An 18,686-nucleotide genomic window follows, 5' to 3' on the forward strand; every position below is an offset into this window, starting at 1 on the left:
CTCCAAAGATTAGCTCAGAGTGCAACGCTGTGAAGACAAACAGCGATGAACCGCTTTTGATTGTAGATGTAAGTACAGTATTTCACCGAGGTATGATCGCACAAAGCAGCCGTATGGTTGCAATGCGAATTCCGTTACACTCAAGTAGTTAAAGCAGCTGTGTAAACAATAATAGTGTGCTCGAATCAAGGTGTTTAAACCACACAGGGTAAGTCATAGCACGGTTTTCGTCGTCATATAGAATTTTATGTTTGATAGTTATTTATGGATTTAGAATGTTTCCCGAATTTCCTAGTTAATTTCACGAATTTGAGCAAATCTATCAAACCTCTGCTCTCGCTAGAGTCAGACAGCTCGGCTGCGACTTCGCGACTTTTGCTCAAACTAAGATACTTATCGCGCCCTCCTCTACCGGTCGCATCATGTGGACCAACCTTTTGCTTTCGAGCAGCTTATCCGCGCTGTCAACTCGGAAGAGCGAGCAGCAGCTGCAGTTTCAGTTTCTCCAGTTTCTCTTGAATCTTGTTTGGAAGTGGGAGTGTTTGCGCATTGTCGTTTTTAAGTGTTTCCAGGCAGGCCAGGAGGTTAGTAAACTAGGATAAAGTGAACATAATGCCTGCGTCCTCTTTACAGCCTTCCCGTATTTCGTTAAACCCAAGAGACAATAGGCTAGGACTGTCCAGAGTGTGCTATGCTAAGAGAGTTTTCAGGCTTCCTCCCAGTATACGACATTTTTTGCGCTTGTTTTTTGGGGTGTTTTCTAATCGAGGTGTCGGCTAGTTACTTTGGCACTACCATCGCTGTGAAACAATAGTTTTCAAGTGAAAAATAGTTACAAGTCTACATGAAACTTGTTCTCTCTTCTGTCGCGCTGGCTTTTGTGTCCAGCTGCTTCAGAGGAACGTCATCGCTGGTGGCAAATCCTTTTTGAACAATTGTACGCTGCGTGTTGTTCTTACTTGCCGGAGGTGCCGGAGACAAATCCTTTCTCCACAATTTTACATCAGCTGAATCATGCATATGGTATGCTGACAAGTAGGTGATCGTGAGGTCCTTTGGGGGCTCGTCATCACTGTGAAAAGATGGGTTTTGTACAATTTTACACGAGGCTTGTTCTTGCTTGTTGCTGATGTTGCGCTTCTCTTTTTGTGCCGCGAAAACAGGGATTCTCCTCAGCGATGGCTTCCAAAGAAGCTCGACGCGCAATCCTTTACACTAGAACTACCCTTTCCCAACTATCAAATTGATATCGCCATATATCCCATATACATCGATCACGATCACACCCCCTAAATTTGCCCAAATCCTCATTCAACTGCACCTTGTCGCTAAATTATGTTAGCTAGACCTCAGTAGTTCATTTTCGTTCTCGTTTTTTTCTCTTTCCAGAACAACTTGTTCGTTGGTCGACGGCTTCGATATCATCTATCTTGTTACATGTGTACTTGTGATATAGTTTAAACATTGTGATTAGTCTGCTAATATCACTTCATCTCACACACAATTGACAATCAAACTAGCAGCAGGAGCAAGCCTACGGAGCTGGATACTTCGTTAGTTGTTCCTATATCCGTTGGATTATTCTCAATATGGCGCAAATTGAACAAGGCAGTATCGTGAACATCATGCGTAGTGACGGTAAGTTCCACGAGTCCTTTTAAACGCACCAACAGGCACCTGCCTTAATAAGAACTAAGGGTTTTTTTGCTATTCTGGATTCTTTCACAACTCTACGCTAAAAAACGTGGCAATACAACATACGCATACTACTGACACATCCTCCGGATGGATCTATTGGCTGTGGTACTCTCTTCAGAACTCGACACAAGCGGTTATCCGGTTCCAGAGTGTGACAACCAATCGTCAAACATTGGAGACGGGAGCCGGTGCTTCAACCTCGACGGCAGCAGTCGGGTTAGTTGATCCATCCTCGACGGCAGCGAGAGTAAAACGATCGACACAAGGTAGGCAGTACCTAACGCTACAACTATCAAGTCTAAAGCCAATACCCAATTTAAGGTTTAGAAGCTCACGGGATAGAAACATGACCAGGAGCCCAAAGGGGAGAGGGGAGGGCTATCAGGATTTGTAAGTGCTCTGGTCGCACCAGTACCACCGTCACTTTGCGTCTTGTTATTTCGAAATCGCTTTATTAGTCTGCACCACTAGGAGGTTTCGTCTAGAATTGGGTACTCCCGGGAAACATCCGCACTGATGCATTGCAGCGAGTCGGGTGTCACGTCCGCAAATTTGCTTAGCGCCTCGACCAGGCGATCAAAGTTGAGGCTGTACGTGCTGAGTGCGTTGTTAACCGTGTTCATCGCATAGAATTTGGCGCCACTAAGCAGCCGGCTAAGGTACTCGATCTTCAGCTTGCCTCCGTTGAACAACTCCACCAGGATTGGTAGCGACTTACCGATCGCCTTGTTCCATATCTTGCTCAGCTTCGCACTCTTCGGGAATAGGGAAGCTATCTTTACCTGGGGAGTGGGGTCATGAAAAGGTGAGGAAGATAGACGACAGATTGTTAGCGCCTCGGTAATGGTGGCGTTACGGTTTACGGTGCTACCTTGGCATCGCCGACGATAATTGAACCGGTCAGATCGGTGACGTAGAGCAAATCGTCCGCCTCCTCGTAGGTCGCGTTCAGCCGGACCGTGACATTGCGCAGCTGCACGAATGAGGTCCCGTTCGCTCCGTTCAGCGAGGTATTGGCAAAAGCAGTGATATTCGGGAAGGTGATCGGTACGGTAGCCATGGTACGGGTGAATCGCGACCTAGCCGGCTCCCAGCTGAATTCATTCAGCCCGTGGATGGTGAAGTTGGAAGCAATAATGTTGATCCTGCCCAGCGGAGAGAGAACAGAGACAAGCGGGGGTATAAGTTATGTACATAGTTAGGATGGGCAAATCGTCCCCCTTCCCTCGGACATACTTTTTCAACTGCAGCAAGTCGAAGGACGTCTTGAAAGTATAGCTGAGCCGGAGCGGAACCAGCGAGGGGATACCGAACATCGGATAGCCGCACCGCAGCTGACGTTGGACTACGGCGAAAAACTTGTCCACGCTCGGCACTAAAAGAAAAAGCTTGCACTTAGCTTAGCACGGCATTGGCTTGGGTCCATCCATCACATCCACCTACCATCGAAGGCCAACGGTTCATCCGTAGGGTTCGCACCGGTGGTGGTGGTTGACGGTGGTACAGTGACGACAGCAGTCGGTGCCGATTCTTGGTCTGCACCATGCGTGTGGTTGATCGAGGCAGCGACGAGCACCAACACCTGCAGCAGAAGCATCGCCCGCGACGCTACTCCTTTCCCCCTGCCGTGTTGCCCGCCTTTGATCGACATTCGGTTTTTGGCGGTGCGATTGATTGCGAATTCGGCAAGGAGGAGTTAGCTTTCCACGGGCAAAAAGGACAACGTGCTAATTATTTTGGATTTAACTATGGCACACTGCAACACACTGGTCACACACACGCACACACACTCACTCAGTCACACATATACACCCGGACGATTGCTATATGCCTACACACGGCTCGTGGTGTGATCTTCGCGTGATAGGCGATGGAAATGCACCGATAGATTGCTTTGTTGCATGTACCACAACCCGCCGTAGTCACGACCCGATGCGATTGTTCTCTGATGTCGAAAAGGTGTCTCGCGCTATCATTTATACACTTTTCGGCCGATGTCCAGAGGTTTGAAGCGAAAGCAGGAAGAGCCACCTCGTAACAGTGAAACAGGTTTTACCCCTCCAGGCCTGGCAGTTCTACCAGGAACATGGGGCTGAGGTGGCGACGGTCTCGGTTTAACGGTTCTTCTACGTCGCTCTGTGTGGCACTAAGGGTTAGCGATAGGAGTAAAGAGGGTAGGAGGAAGGAGGTCGGAGAGAGGTAGAAAGTCACGGGAATGTTTCGTCCGGGATCACAAAGGCGAGTGGGCGCGGTGATGATTGGAGTTGATTTCCGTCGTGGTTCCGAGCCTTTGTTCCAGATTTCCAAAAACAAGACACCCGGTCAGACACGGCCCGGCAATCAATCGTCCCCCAAAAAATCCGTTATTTAATTTGGTGCTTGCTTCGTGCGCAGGTTGGAGATCTAGGGCATCCATCTTTGACGAGAACTGCTCTCTAGACACGCCCTGTATCGTTTGGTGGCACGATTTTAGGGTTTGTTTGGGAAAGGTTGTTGGGTTTGTGGGGTGGGCCGATGGGGAGGGGGGGGGAGTGAGAGAGGTGAAAAGGCTGTGCTAAGGACACAGGATGTTACTACAGTTCGGGCGCAATCAGCCGAACCGAGCGAGAGGCGTATCAGATATCGTGCAGCACTGGTGTGGGTGTCCTGCATGTCGTGTATAGCGACATTCCTGCCTGTAGGAGATGCGTGGACGAGGATACCGGGGGTATCATAATTCGCTGCTGCGTTTAATCATAGCCGCCAGCCTCTGGAGCCTGGAAGCGATAGGCGTTCTGTTAGGATTCTGAGGGGTTTGTTGCTTTTGGGGGAAGGGGTTGAGGAACTGGTTTGTTGGTTGGTGAGAGAAGAGAATAAGGTCAAAAAGGCAGAGACGTCGAGCCCAGCGACCGATTGTGCGACTTTTGCTCTTTCTGAGCTGAGCGCACGTGTCTCTTTATACGTTGATTAGTGTGTGTGCGCAATGATGAGGATAGATCAGGATCAAAGGGATGATATTGCTTCGATTGCAATAAGCAGCAGTCGATGACGATTAGTATTGCTTTGTGTCCGACTTTGCATCCAATAAAACTAATATGCGTTCATATATAAACCAACAGCTAGCCGCCGATACGCCAAGACGACAGGCGGCGACAAATGGTAATCGAGCAAAGGCAGCAACTATTGAGAATAAGAGGCATCCACCGGTAAGGAAGTGTCCCGCGTTTCTACGCACCAGCTTGACCATGGACACTTATGTTGATCTCCTATACCGCACCCCCTCCCTCCCCCATCCCTTCTACTTCTCTCTCTCTCTCTCTCTCTCTCTCTCTATCTCTTTCTCTCCCTCTTTCTTTCTCTCTCATTTACTCTAGCAGTGAGTGGCTCATTTCCCCGCTACAAATCATGCGCGGTCTCGGTGGGTCTGGTGGAGGTGAATCGGGACAAGCTTAAGGTTATGCGCGAAAAAAACGCACTGATGAACCAGGAAGGCAATCTGAATTGGGAATTCCATCATGGTATACGTGCGAAAGCGCGCCTCGCTTGGTGTCCTGCGAGCACACGCTCGATACACTTCGTTACGCGAATCGTGTCAAGGAGCTGCTTGTGATCAATCCGTTCGACAACCCGAGGAGGAGGCTGAGCAAGCCGTTACTTGATTGTTGCCTTCCTCTGCTTCTGCTGCACTTCTGTTTATCCAGGTGGTGCAACAGAGTCCGTAACATATAGTTAGCGAATTGGGCACTATATTATTTGCTTAGGTTAGGAAAAGCGATCAGCAGAAATGAGCTGCGGGCAGCGAATTGGCTACCGATGAATAGCAATCTGTTTTGTTTCCTCTTAAATCAAGATCAATCAAATAGAAATTCGATAAACTCGGATAGGTAGCACACGGTCGCGTGTCGCTGCGTGCCCTACAATCAGCCCGCCTACATGGAAACAATTTTGAGATTTTGATTTTCATGGACAAGATATCGATCGTTTCAGTGTGCTGTTAAAGTTATTGGAAGGTATATAAACCAAAAACAGGCAAATTTGACTACAACTGGCACGGTTGATATAGATAATTCAGCGGAGAGTATTGTGCCTTTAGCGAAATGTATGCAAATAAAAAGACGAACGAATTCATACATGTGTGAAGTAGTCGATTGCATAGTATAACAAACAGTATGAGTTCTTATCCTGCATTGAACTGTATTCCTGCTGCAAATATTTAGGATACTATATTTAGAACATTCGTAGTAGAGTTCTGTGTGATTTTCTCACTAAATGGAGCACAAGCTTAGCGGAAATAGCTATGGATATCATAATGGCAAGTATAAGTTATTGAGGAACAGGGATACTACAGTTTGGAACTGGTTAATGGGACTAATCCGGTGATTTATCCGGTTGTCCCTAGAACTCAAACCATCGATCAATACTTCCACTCAAGAGCTCATTCAGTATATTCACATTCAGCTATATCTTCAAATTAAAAAAATAGTTTAGAATGCCACCCTGTCGGCATTCAAAACACGAAGCATCGAGATTAAGCTTCGGAATATTGCCAAGAATAGGATGCTGAGGTTGTCAATAATAGGACGAGATAGAGATTGCGGAAGGATTTTTTTGCTATCACGTCACAAAACCTACTGCGGCTCTTATTCCATGTAGTAGCGCAATGATGTATTTATATAATAAATTGAAAATATGTATAAACTGTTTAGCCTTTTGTTAGTGATGGCAGGGATGTGTAATTTTACTAACGAGAAAGTTCAATCGAAAGTGAATTGATCGATGAAGTTATTGAAAAAATATTGCTAAACGCCAATTAGCTAGCTCCAAAGATTAGCTCAAACAGAGTACAACGCTGTGAAGACAAACAACGATGAACAGCTTTTGATTGTAGATGTAAGTACAGTATTTCACCGAGGTATGATCGCACAAAGCAGCCATATGGTTGCAATGCGAATTCCGTTACACTCAAGTAGTTAAAGCAGCTGTGTAAACAATAATAGTGTGCTCGAATCAAGGTGTTTAAACCACACAGGGTAAGTCATAGCACGGTTTTCGTCGTCATATTGAATTTTATGTTTGATAGTTATTTATGGATTTTGAATGATTCCCGAATTTCCTAGTTAATTTCACGAATTTGAGCAAATCTATCAAACCTCTGCTCTCGCTAGAGTCAGACAGCTCGGCTGCGACTTCGCGACTTTTGCTCAAACTAAGATACTTATCGCGCCCTCCTCTACCGGTCGCATCATGTGGACCAACCTTTTGCATTCGAGCAGCTTATCCGCGCTGTCAACTCGGAAGAGCGAGCAGCAGCTGCAGTTTCAGTTTCTCCAGTTTCTCTTGAATCTTGTTTGGAAGTGGGAGTGTTTGCGCATTGTCGTTTTTAAGTGTTTCCAGGCAGGCCAGGAGGTTAGTAAACTAGGATAAAGTGAACATAATGCCTGCGTCCTCTTTACAGCCTTCCCGTATTTCGTTAAACCCAAGAGACAATAGGCTAGGACTGTCCAGAGTGTGCTATGCTAAGAGGGTTTTCAGGCTTCCTCCCAGTATACGACATTTTTTGCGCTTGTTTTTTTGGGGTGTTTTCTAGTCGAGGTGTCGGCTAGTTACTTTGGCACTACCATCGCTGTGAAACAATAGTTTTCAAGTGAAAAATAGTTACAAGTCTACATGAAACTTGTTCTCTCTTCCGTCGCGCTGGCTTTTGTGTCCAGCTGCTTTAGAGGAACGTCATCGCTGGTGGCAAATCCTTTTTGAACAATTGTACGCTGCGTGTTGTTCTTACTTGCCGGAGGTGCCGGAGACAAATCCTTTCTCCACAATTTTACATCAGCTGAATCATGCATATGGTATGCTGACAAGTAGGTGATCGTGAGGTCCTTTGGGGGCTCGTCATCACTGTGAAAAGATGGGTTTTGTACAATTTTACACGAGGCTTGTTCTTGCTTGTTGCTGATGTTGCGCTTCTCTTTTTGTGCCGCGAAAACAGGGATTCTCCCCAGCGATGGCTTCCAAAGAAGCTCGACGCGCAATCCTTTACACTAGGACTACCCTTTCCCAACTATCAAATTGATATCGCCATATATCCCATATACATCGATCACGATCACATTCCCTAAATTTGCCCAAATCCTCATTCAACTGCACCTTGTCGCTAAATTATGTTAGCTAGACCTCAGTAGTTCATTTTCGTTCTCGTTTTTTTCTCTTTCCAGAACAACTTGTTCGTTGGTCGACGGCTTCGATATCATCTATCTTGTTACATGTGTACTTGTGATATAGTTTAAACATTGTGATTGGTCTGCTAATATCACTTCATCTCACACACAATTGACAATCAAACGAGCAGCAGGAGCAAGCCTACGGAGCTGGATACTTCGTTAGTTGTTCCTATATCCGTTGGATTATTCTCAATATGGCGCAAATTGAACAAGGCAGTATCGTGAACATCATGCGTAGTGACGGTAAGTTCCACGAGTCCTTATGCCATTTTAAACGCACCCATATCAACTATCACCATCATCACCACAAGCATATGATTCGCTGATCCGCTTGACGCAAGTGTTGCGCGTTAAATCGGGTTTGCGGTAGCCGCTGTGTAAACCTGTAAGAGAGGAAGTCTTGATTAACTTGCCCAGCGACTAGTGCGTTTATGGGGCTTGTCTAAAGGCGAGTGGTGCTAAACACTCGGGGTTATCCCTCTTTATGGCTCGTCTACTGAGCCCTTCCCCCTTTATCCATAGCGTTCCCTTCCATCGGTGCTAAAGGTTGCTGCATGAATCATCAACTATGTGGTGTGCTGGCTCCGATCCCCAGCGTGACGGAAGCCGGCCCACGCACTGCGTAAACACACATGTAGTGAAACGATTCAGCGGTCAAAACAAACGGAACCCGAACTGGCGAGCTGACGAACAGCAACAACTATGTGCACCTCCTCGCGTTTCTTTTCTCTCTATTTGTCTCTCTCTCTCTCTCTCTCTCTCTCTCTCTCTATCTCTCGCTCGCGCCCTCGTTCTCTTTATTCCTACCTCTTCCTCTATCTCAATGATTCGAATTGTGTTTCCGGTACCCCTTCGTTGCGTTGCGTGTGAGCGTGCGTCTTTTGGGATATGTGCGTCCACTTGCACCGAGCCCAGGTTGCAATCGTCAACATCACGTCAGATTGATGGTGGTATGCGTCATTAAAGCTGATGCTTCTTTGGTGGCTGAAGGCCGGACCAGCTCAGGACGTCACCCGGTATTGCTAGTCTTTCTGCTGCTGCCAAATGTCCGGAACACCGGGCCAGTGGTCCACAATCGGTGCTCGTAACTAATGGTCCCCTTGCAGGAGCCCCTTGCTGCTCCTAAGACAAGGCTGATTTTGCAGCTATTGCCGAGCCCATACCACGCATATGCCGCGCATGTTTGCATGGCTACGGCGTCGGTCAAGGTCGCAGCTGCCCTTTCGGCCTTGCTATGGCTGTGTGTGTATGTATCTCGGGTTTCAATTTAAATATCGTGTGGCATAGAAAGAGAGAGAGAGAGAGAGAGAGAGAGAGAGAGAGAGAGAGAGAGAGAGAGAGAGAGAGAGAGAGAGAGAGAGAGCACTTGCTCGCTGAGTGGCAAAATCAATGTAGCACAAAAAAGATTGCAAAAAGTTAGTACAACGCAGATGAAGAAGAAGAAGAAGAAGAAAACTATGAAAGCACGTTGTTTGGGTGACGGAGCCATAACGGAGGTGGGGTAAATTGTTGCAACAAAAAGAGAAAATACTATTTTCGTCCTCCCCGCACCATTTCATTTTTCTCTCCTTTTATAGCAGTGTAAACCACTGCCACTAAACCACTCCCCCCCTCCACCCCCTCCTCCCTTGTTCCGGTTTACGGTTATTGATCAAACACAGCTGGGACATGATTTCCCCACTCATCCACCCACGTCGAGACCACAGATACCGACCCCCAGAGCGGTCCGAGAGTAGAGTGCTGATGCTTCGGTTTCCGAGCGATACGCAATGAGTTTGTGCAGGTGTGTTTGTGTGCCTTGGGTGTATTTGTCAGGGCTCATCGAAAGGATCGCCGCTAGCCCAATGTGGTTGCTGGCAATGTATATTCAGGCATTGCTATTCGTCATATCAGAGGTCGCAATAGAAGCCATTTACTGCCGCTGCTTCTGTTGATGCACTTCCGCTACAGCAGCGCACCAATCCAATTGAGGTCTTGCGAGAGAGAGCCTACAAAGGCCATTGTACAAAGGCCATTGGAACTTGAGGTTAAACCGCATAAATCCTAACCAGATGCACGCCGTCACCAAAGATGGAAGACGATCGAGGAAGCAAACCTCATGTCACACGACTCCAGCTCTTTGTACGGCCAATCAACTCGCATCGAATGCCGCAGCGTGCCACGTGCGATGTTGGCGGCCGAGCGATAGCAATTCTTAAACGGTTCGATCAATTGGAGAACTACCCATCCACCCACCCTTCCTTCCTTTCTGTACTCCGGAGCGAAAATGTTGCCAACCTCCGCTTGGTCGATGTTTGCTGGACGACCGAAATGGTGTGCGCTCGCTGTTGCTGCCGATCAAGATGAGATGATCACCCGCGATCGAACGGTCCATTCAGCCCAAGGGATGCAGTGGGCTAATAGGGGGCGGGGGGGGGGGAAGGAGTGCTTTGTTTCGATTGATTCGCCATCGGTGTCATCACGGTCACCAGCACCACCACCATTTGCGACCTCCACCCTCCCATTTGGCGGCAGTCGGCCGTGACCCAATACACAACCCCTAGTGTGTGTGTGTGTGTGAGAGAGAGAGAGAGAGCGCGCTCGTTTGGCCAATAATGCAGTAGGTTCGGAAACCAGGTAGAAAAGTCCGGCACTATCAAGGCAACACTGCACGCGAGCACTGGAGATAGAGCAATGTACTAAAACCACAGAGCAAACAGAGCCTGATGGAGGGGAGAGCGAGAACGAATGAGCGTGCCGTGGGAACGACCGAGTGGGTTGAATATCGAATCGGTGGTGAAGGTGCAGACGAATTCGAGGGACGCTCTAGGTCTCCGGAGGGTAGTACGTAAGGTTCAGTACAGTGCGTGAAGTTGTTTAGCTCAGTTAGCACAGAGCACCCGCCACACGCCGAAACAAGGAGGAAAGGAACTGTCACAGAGACAGCAGGAGGACAGTCGGTGGATCGGTCGGACGGTCGGTAGTTGTGCGGTTATTGTGCGGTAGTTGTTTAGACCGTTTCAGTACACCGTGACGTCGCCATGCGCTGGTTCAAGAAACAGCTCAGCAGCCTATTCGGTGCCAAATCGTCGGCGAAACATCACAGGAAGGAGGAACAGGCGGCGCGGCGTCAGACAAAAACATCCGAGGCAGCCCCAGCAGCCCTGCCATCACCTTTGACGGAAGGCCCGTTAGCGAATCCAGCGGCCATGGGAGGAGCAGAAGCTGCGGCCGATGCTAACACAGCGCAGGTGGTGGTAGTCTCTACCTCTTCCACCGAGGATACCCTCATCGGCAGCAGCACCAGTGTTGTTGTTCCCCGATCATGCGCCGGGACCACGATCAACTCGAGTTCCATCGTCAAGCGTTGCGTCCATTGTTCCCGTCAAAAGAAATGTAATACCATACTCTCCTCTCGCCTTACTTTTACATGTTTTTTACAAAGTGCATGATCTGGAGGGAAAGAGAGAAAGAGAGAGAGAGAGAGAGAGAGAGAGAGAGAGAAGAGGGAGAGAGAAAAAGAAAGAAAAAAAGAAAGAGCTACTATTTTCAGGGGTAATCGGACGACGGCAAGCGATCGAGTGCGCGAATGGGCTATATGGGCCCCCGAATACTGTCGAGTTAAATATAGTGCACCAGAACTAACGGTTGATTTACTCACTATTTCTCTCTTTTCCCCTCTTCCCGGCGCAGGTCGGATACATTCGGCTATGGTGTCGTGTGTCCACCAGGACTCCCGCTCAGTTACAGTGGAATGGTATGAGCGTGGCGAGACGAAGGGGAAAGAGATGGATCTTGACATGTTGCTGGAGCTGAATCGAGAACAGCTCATGACGATTGTCGAACCACCGATTGCGAAAACAAACGTTGACCGAGGGCAGACAGATGGGCGCGCAGTGACCGAGGACAGACCGCAAGTGCAGAGGGAGAGCAGGATCCCACCACCGAGGATGAACCCGGTGAATCGTGTAAGTAGGCAGGCCAGGGCGGGTCCCTCTTCGCCTGTCTTATTGCTTGCCTTTGCAAGGCCATGAGCTTCTCGGTTTGCAGTAGGAAGTCCGTTTTCCATTAGTCTCTTTTAGGGATAAGCCGAGTAACCATAACCGCGAACCGCCTTGCTGTAATGTGTGCTGGAATTGCGTATCATCTCGAGCCAGCCAGCCAGCCAGCCACCCAGCCAGCCAAATAGCGACAGCAGCTTGTCGATAATTTCTCCACCGCACGCCCCTGTGCCTTCGTCCTTTGGCAGTTCGTATTTGGGAATCGCATAACGTCCGTGTCGTTGTTGATTCGTTGTACCATAGCAACAATCCCCTCGACTGCTACCCTTAGCAGCAACGGGAACCACGATTGCGCGATTCACTATCCTGCTGCATGCGGTGACCGGATGCCGCGTCACTGTTTATGCTGCAGCTAAACGCGATTGTAGATTTGTGCTGTGGGTGGGTGTGGGGATAGTTTGGTTGGATTGTAACCTAACGATGGTTGTTCGTGACTATCTGTTTTTTTAGAGCTTGGGTTTGGATTTTTTTTTGCAGTTATTGGTTCCTTGTGTTGCTGTTTATTTAGTATCCGTCAATCCGCCACCCATACCATATATCAGAACTGGAGCTCTTATATCTCCGCTCCGCTCCGATTATCGCTCCGTTCTGTTGTAGAATGCTTGATGCCGTTGCTGTTGCCAAGAGCAATCGCCATTGATTTGATCCGTGGAAATCCGTGATGGTGGCGAGGAAGAAAGGGTATGAGAGAATATACGAGGAACCCTTCACGTTTTTCTTTTCCACGATTCCTAGTTGAGCACTATTTAGCAACAGGGCGCGCACAATCGTGAATTAGAGGTTGTCGCAGCGCCAACGTGTTTGCATCGTCTGTGTCACCGGAAACCGTTTTGGAAACTGGGTGGGAATCGGAATAGTATCTGAGTGTGGCTGCACTTGACTAAAAACTTTCTATTCAACGGTTGCGTGTGCGTTTGTGCTCTCCAAGCGATGTTTCCGATATTTTTCGAAATCGGTTTCAACGGTGATGGTGGACCGCTCCACCGTCTGTTGAAGGGCAAAGACATAAACAACAACGAGGAGCGACAGAAAGCTGCTGCTGCGGCGGCGCTGGTGATGGTACCGATTATACAGACCGATGTTTCGGATGTGATATCGTACGATACGAACCGGCAGTCCAATCGAGACCTATTGGTTAGTAATGGCACACATATTTTCACTCTATGGACCGTGGTGTTCCCATGAATAACAAAGAATCCAATCCAGCATCAGCATGTCACATTGATGGCGTTGTGAAGAACGCCCTCCTTATTATCAGAACGTTCCAGGATCAAGCGAAAGATGACATCAAAATTAATAATAAATAAATTTCTCTCTCTCTCTCTCTCTCTTTCTTTCTTTATCTTTCTCTCTCTTCCTTTCTCTCTAACACACACACACTCTAACTTCTATCCTCTATTGTTTTCCTTATATGCATTTAACTCCTGGCCCTCACCCCCTCTACGCTCTGCTATACCCTTACCAAACGGACTCCTAAATGCCGCTGGTCCATCGCACCAATCGACCGTTTCTGTATCCGCATTCCGTGTGATCCGTTCGCTAGCGATCGACCTCCTTCGATGATGATGAGGATACGAAAACAGACGAGCAAAGGGTAGGCACCACCTCATTCGCCCACCACATTCCTTTTTCTTATCATTTGCACTAGACAATTGGATTGAGGTCTCTATGCACCACATACCATGACACACCATTTTCACCACTTGTACTACTTGTATGGTCTGTGCTGTGCGTGTTTTTGATTTATTGTTTTTGATTGTGCATCTCTTGTTTCCGTGTTGGAGCCCTTGCGCTCTATTGTTTGGTTTGTCTGTTTCTGATTATCCTGTTCCGGTTACTGGGCCCAACAATAATTCTTCCCAGCATTTTCTGTTTGCACCCGGGTGTTACAAGGTTATTGATTTGTGTGGTAAGGGTATAATGGATCCGTAAGTAGCTAGGGACAGGTTATTGGGTCCTCGTTTTTCTTTATCCATCTATTTCTTTATATTTCCTTCTCTCTTTTTCTTATTATTCGGTTTTCTGTTTTCAAGCGATTTTCTTTTCTGATTTTTCGTTTGCTTGCACTGCGCTCACCGACGGAACAATCACCAATCCTTCCTTCATCCTGCAGTACCTGCCTGGCAAATCCCTGTAGGAAAATGCCCTTTTCTCTATAAGAACTGTCGGGAGGGTAATATGTCGCAATCACAAATGGACAATCTACCTTTGGGTTTACTGTTATCAAAATTTCTACTTACTATACTCACTACACTAAAGCTACTGTGAACATAACGTTCTCTTACTCATATCAACAAACATGCACCTGCCTTAATAAGAACTAATGATTTTTTGTTCTATTCTGGATTCTTTCATGGTTCTACCTTAAAAAAAATGTGGCAATACAACATATGCATATTGCTGGCACACTCTCCCTCCGGATGGATCTGGTGGCTGTGATATCTGTGAATTTCTTCAGAACCCGACACAAGCGGTGATCCGGTTCCAGAATCTGATGGCCAATCGTCAAACATTGGGGACGGGAGCCGGTGCTCCACCTTCGACGGCAGCGGCTGGAGTCGTTACTCCACCCTCGACGGCAGCGGTTGGGTTAGTTGCTCCATCCTCGACGGCAGCGGCAGCAAAACGATCGACACAAGGTAGGCAGTTCCTAACGCTTCAACTATCAAGCCAAAGCCAATACCATGTCTAAAGCTAAAAGAGAATATGCGTTCGAATCTATACCCCCATCTAGCCGCAGATACGCAAAGACGACAGGCGACGACAAATGGTAATCGAACAACGGAGCAGCAGCCTATTGAGAATAAGAGGCAGCCACTGGTAAGGAAGCGTCCCACGTTTCTACGCACCAGCTAGATCACGGACACTTATGTCTTTTTTCTCTCTCTCTCCCTCTCTCTCTCTCTCTCTCTCTCCCTCTCTCTCTCTCTCTCTCTATTTTCATCTGTTCCAAATTGTGTAGAGGGTGTCAGCAGGCGGGACAACTGGTGCTCAACAGTCGCAATCCAATGCTAGTAGTTCCGGTATACAAGCAATGAGCGGCTCCGTTCCCCGCCGCTCATCGTGCGTGGTTTCGGTGGGCCTGATGGAGGAGAATCGGGCGCGACAGCGGGACAAGTTCAAGGTGATGCGCGAAAAAAAAAACGCCCTGATGAACCAGGACGGTGGCAATCCGAACTGGGAATTCGCAAACATGATTCGTGAGTTCCAGAGCACTATTGAATTTCGGCCGCTTACGGATGACCAGCCAGTCGACTGTCTGCCGATCACAGTGTGCGTGCGAAAGCGCCCGCTCAGCAAAAAGGAGAAGGCGCGCAAGGATATTGATGTAATCTGTGTACCTAACCCGGAGACGCTGTTCGTGCACGAACCAAAAGCAAAGGTTGACCTGACAAAGTATCTAGAAAATCAGAAGTATCGCTTCGACTACGTTTTCGACGAAACATGCTCGAACGAGGCTGTATACAAGTAAGTGTATCTAACCTACCCCCCCCCCCCCTTTTTTAACAAACAATTCCAACGAACTAGTATCCGGCACAGTCAATAACGTCACTCTCGGTGGTTGTTTGGTTCTCTAGCTACTCGGCCAAGCCGCTGGTGCAATCGGTGTTCGATGGTGGAATGGCAACCTGCTTCGCCTATGGCCAGACCGGTTCCGGCAAGACCCACACTATGGCGGGCACTTTCACCGGCAGAACGGGACAGCAGAATTGCAAGAACGGCATTTACGCGCTCGCGGCAAAAGACATGTTCGATCTTCTACACAGTCCCCAGTACGTTGATTATCATTTTATTGTGACGGCTAGTTTTTATGAAATCTACAGCGGAAAGGTAAGCAAACCAGTTGGGAGCGGAGGACCGATAGATTGGGCTCAGGAATTGCAAACGCAATCACCGTATCTGCTCGTGTATTCCCTCACAACCAGGTGTTTGATCTGATGGCAGACAAACTGAAACTCCGGGTTCTCGAAGACGGCAAGAAGCAGGTACAGCTTGTCGGACTAAAGGAGATAGAGGTTACTTCGGTGGAAGAGGTACTCGCTGTCATCAGTGCTGGCAACAGTGTTCGTACGTCTGGCCAGACTACCGCCAATGCCAACTCGTCGCGCTCGCATGCAATTTTTTCACTTACTTTGCGAGTCCCAAACTCGCCACCGTCCGACATCTGGGGAAAATTCTCGTTCATTGACCTGGCCGGTAGCGAGCGGGGTGCGGACACGTCTGCAATGGACCAACGCACTCGCTCGGAGAGTTCCGATATCAACAAGTCGCTCTTGGCTCTGAAGGAGTGTATTCGTGCGCTTCATGTGCCAGCCCGTGGCCGCAAGACTCGTCTTCCCTTTCGGGGTAGCACGCTAACCATGGTACTGCGTGATTCCTTCATGGGAGAAAAAAGTCGAACTTGTATGATAGCGATGATTGCGCCGGGCATGTCGTCCTGCGAGCACACACTCAATACACTTCGTTACGCGAATCGTGTCAAGGAGCTGGTGGTGATCGATCCGTCCGCCAACCCCGGTGGCCCGACCCCGAACGGTGAGCAGGCGAACGAGGATGAACTGGAAAACGATTCAGCACTCCTACAAGCGTTAAACGTAAGTATGCATGTGCGGGAGATTCACGGCAACACATTAACACGGGTCGTAAACGTACTTTAAAGGACAATGAAATGTCAGTGGAAGCCTTTAATCATCACGCAACCATAACAGAGCTGCAACAAAAGGAAGAGGAAGTTGTTGATAATCATCAGCGGGTGCACGAGTTTATAGAAAAATTCATCCAAGAATCACGGAAGTTATTAAATCTAGCCAACACAGTATACTGCGACCAGCTTGGTAAGTGTCACCACAGTGTCTCGCAATGCTAAGCTCTCTCTTCTCAACTGATTTTCATCCTACCTCTTTACAGCGTATGCTAAGGCCTGTAAGAACCTATTTAGCACTCTAACAGAAAATGCATCCATGATGAGCGGTTTATTGTCGGAGTTCGAGACGATGTTGATCCAGGAGGAGATGGCATCGCAAGCAGCTCATCAGTACTAAAACTAAATTTTCCTTATCCGCTTCGTCTTAATTTTAGCGGATACAGAAACTAATGCCGATGTAATGATCATTGCCATCTGCGCATTAAGTAGCCGTGGCCAGATGAAGCGTAAACTCTAGCGTAAATGTAAAAATTAATGCCAAAACATTTACGCTTAACGCTTAAGCATTCCACACATCGGGTCTGTTAATGTTTAACAGACTCGAAATTGTGCTGGCGGTGGGTCTGTTAAGCGTTAGCAGACCCGGACGGTTGCTCTCAGTCAATAGGGAAGGCTACCTGGGGCAGCCTGCGACACCACCATTAAAATGCAATATTTATAAAGAATTCTAGTCACAACATAGAACAATCTTCATGTCATCTAGTTACAATACGAATATGCTTCATATAAAATCTTCTTACTAATCTTCTTACAAAAAAGGCTTAAATCGTCGTTGTTCACAAGTAACTGTTGCCGCTGTAATGATCATTGCTATCTGCGCATATAGTCATGATAATTTCTGCACTCTGTGTATCTTGTTTTACTGACTTTACTATTGATCTGTCCATCTATCTTGTTTTTCTATCGGTTTATTGTTGGTTGTACGAGAAAAATGTTATATATTGTGGCTATGTATTTTTTTTAAATAATGCATTGCAAATAATGCAAATTGCATTGAATGGGTGGAACTTGAATGACTAGAAAATGACTGACAGTGCTATAGTAAAATAATTGTGCGGTGATTTAATTTAGCATACGTACAAAAAAACCCGTGATACACGAATCATGCATCAGCTAATCCTTGCTAAAGAAGACGGATAGGTCTGGGCAGTAAAGAAGTTGTGGGATCGCCTCATTGAAAGATGGCGAACGCTTTAGAGCACAATAATTTAAAAGGCTAACGTTAAAGGCAGTCGAAACTAATAGTGGAGCGAAGATAAGATCAAAGACAAAACTATGGCAACAGTATATATAGGAGGTAAAGAGATGGTTAACTCAATAGATTATCTTTTGGGACAAGTAACAATATTTTGGGCATAACTATGCTTTCTCTCTGCTAATTGAACGAATAGTCATAAGTTTGTTAGACAAAAGTGTAAGTTAATACAAAATAAAAAGTTAACAACCAAGTAGACTTTCTATCCAAAGCTCTTCTGCGATAATAGCTATTCCTGTGTCCAAAAGAGCTGTTACAGGTAATGCGAGGGAAATGGAGAGGGGGGGGGGGGGTTCGGACAATGTAAACATCATCATGGGTTGCTCTCCTCTTCTTAGTCGAAACAACATTTCAAATAGCCGATAGTGGTTGGATTTTGGCAGTTTGGTGTTTACCTGCGCAACGGTCCTATCGGCTGTTTAATTTTGCTGTACCCGTATGACGAAAAGCATGCAAGATGACCCGTGAAGATCGTCTAATTGCTGAGTATACATACAAGCCATATAGGCTTTAGTAACATTATATTCTCAAACTTTAATTATTCATATATGCAGATGAGTCCGTTACGCTGGTGTATTTTATGTTGGTGCTGGTTTCCACGCTTCAATTGGTCATCGTAATGTTAATGTATTAGCAATGCGTCCAATGAACAACCTTAAAAATTACCAGCCGGTTACATTTTTTGCCGTATTAATCCTATTTTTATTCATTTGTATCGGGTAGAGTGATTGCTGTTTACTTGATAGAAAGGAATGGACGGGGGGGGCTTATAGGGCATAGGCATTTCCCTT

General features: G+C 47.2%; 2 protein-coding genes across 6 annotated transcripts; one reads left to right on the top strand and one right to left on the bottom strand.

The window, feature by feature from the left end:
* Positions 1-465: 465 nt before the first annotated feature.
* Positions 466-18,088, top strand: LOC125952959 (kinesin-like protein KIF2A). Of its 5 annotated transcripts, none has more exons than XM_049682679.1 (11): positions 466-584; positions 1,390-1,638; positions 11,568-11,842; positions 13,479-13,529; positions 14,394-14,574; positions 14,670-14,755; positions 14,898-15,403; positions 15,514-15,766; positions 15,862-16,530; positions 16,596-16,770; positions 16,844-18,088. In XM_049682679.1, exons 2-11 carry the CDS (start codon positions 1,590-1,592, stop codon positions 16,975-16,977), a joined length of 2,379 nt encoding a protein of 792 aa, XP_049538636.1. In that variant the 5' UTR covers positions 466-584; positions 1,390-1,589; the 3' UTR covers positions 16,978-18,088. The 5 variants fall into 5 exon arrangements, with proteins under 5 accessions (XP_049538636.1, XP_049538637.1, XP_049538634.1 ...); XM_049682680.1 differs by lacking the exon at positions 1,390-1,638 and adding an exon at positions 7,890-8,138; XM_049682677.1 differs by lacking the exons at positions 466-584; positions 1,390-1,638 and adding exons at positions 6,965-7,083; positions 7,890-8,138.
* LOC125953031 (uncharacterized) lies at positions 2,078-3,665 on the bottom strand. The gene is made up of 4 exons (XM_049682684.1): positions 3,142-3,665; positions 2,935-3,073; positions 2,570-2,843; positions 2,078-2,480 (listed from the first exon to the last, which is right to left on the bottom strand). Exons 1-4 carry the CDS (start codon positions 3,347-3,349, stop codon positions 2,166-2,168), a joined length of 936 nt encoding a protein of 311 aa, XP_049538641.1. The 5' UTR covers positions 3,350-3,665; the 3' UTR covers positions 2,078-2,165.
* Positions 18,089-18,686: the final 598 nt, after the last annotated feature.

This window comes from Anopheles darlingi, chromosome X, assembly GCF_943734745.1.
Source record: "Anopheles darlingi chromosome X, idAnoDarlMG_H_01, whole genome shotgun sequence".
In the NCBI taxonomy this organism is placed as follows: Eukaryota; Metazoa; Arthropoda; class Insecta; order Diptera; family Culicidae; genus Anopheles; species Anopheles darlingi.

What these genes read in the sequence shown, in the direction of transcription:
- LOC125952959 (XM_049682679.1), top strand. Translation starts at nt 1,590, where the DNA reads ATGGCGCAAATTGAACAAGGCAGTATCGTGAACATCATGCGTAGTGAC. An exon ending in AGCAAAACGATCGACACAAG is followed by an intron (nt 14,575 to 14,669) that starts GTAGGCAGTTCC and finishes ACCCCCATCTAG; the next exon opens with CCGCAGATACGCAAAGACGA. An exon ending in AGAATAAGAGGCAGCCACTG is followed by an intron (nt 14,756 to 14,897) that starts GTAAGGAAGCGT and finishes CAAATTGTGTAG; the next exon opens with AGGGTGTCAGCAGGCGGGAC.
- LOC125953031 (XM_049682684.1), bottom strand. Translation starts at nt 3,349, where the DNA reads ATGTCGATCAAAGGCGGGCAACACGGCAGGGGGAAAGGAGTAGCGTCG. An exon ending in GACTTGCTGCAGTTGAAAAA is followed by an intron (nt 2,844 to 2,934) that starts GTATGTCCGAGG and finishes TCCGCTGGGCAG; the next exon opens with GATCAACATTATTGCTTCCA. An exon ending in TTATCGTCGGCGATGCCAAG is followed by an intron (nt 2,481 to 2,569) that starts GTAGCACCGTAA and finishes CCCACTCCCCAG; the next exon opens with GTAAAGATAGCTTCCCTATT.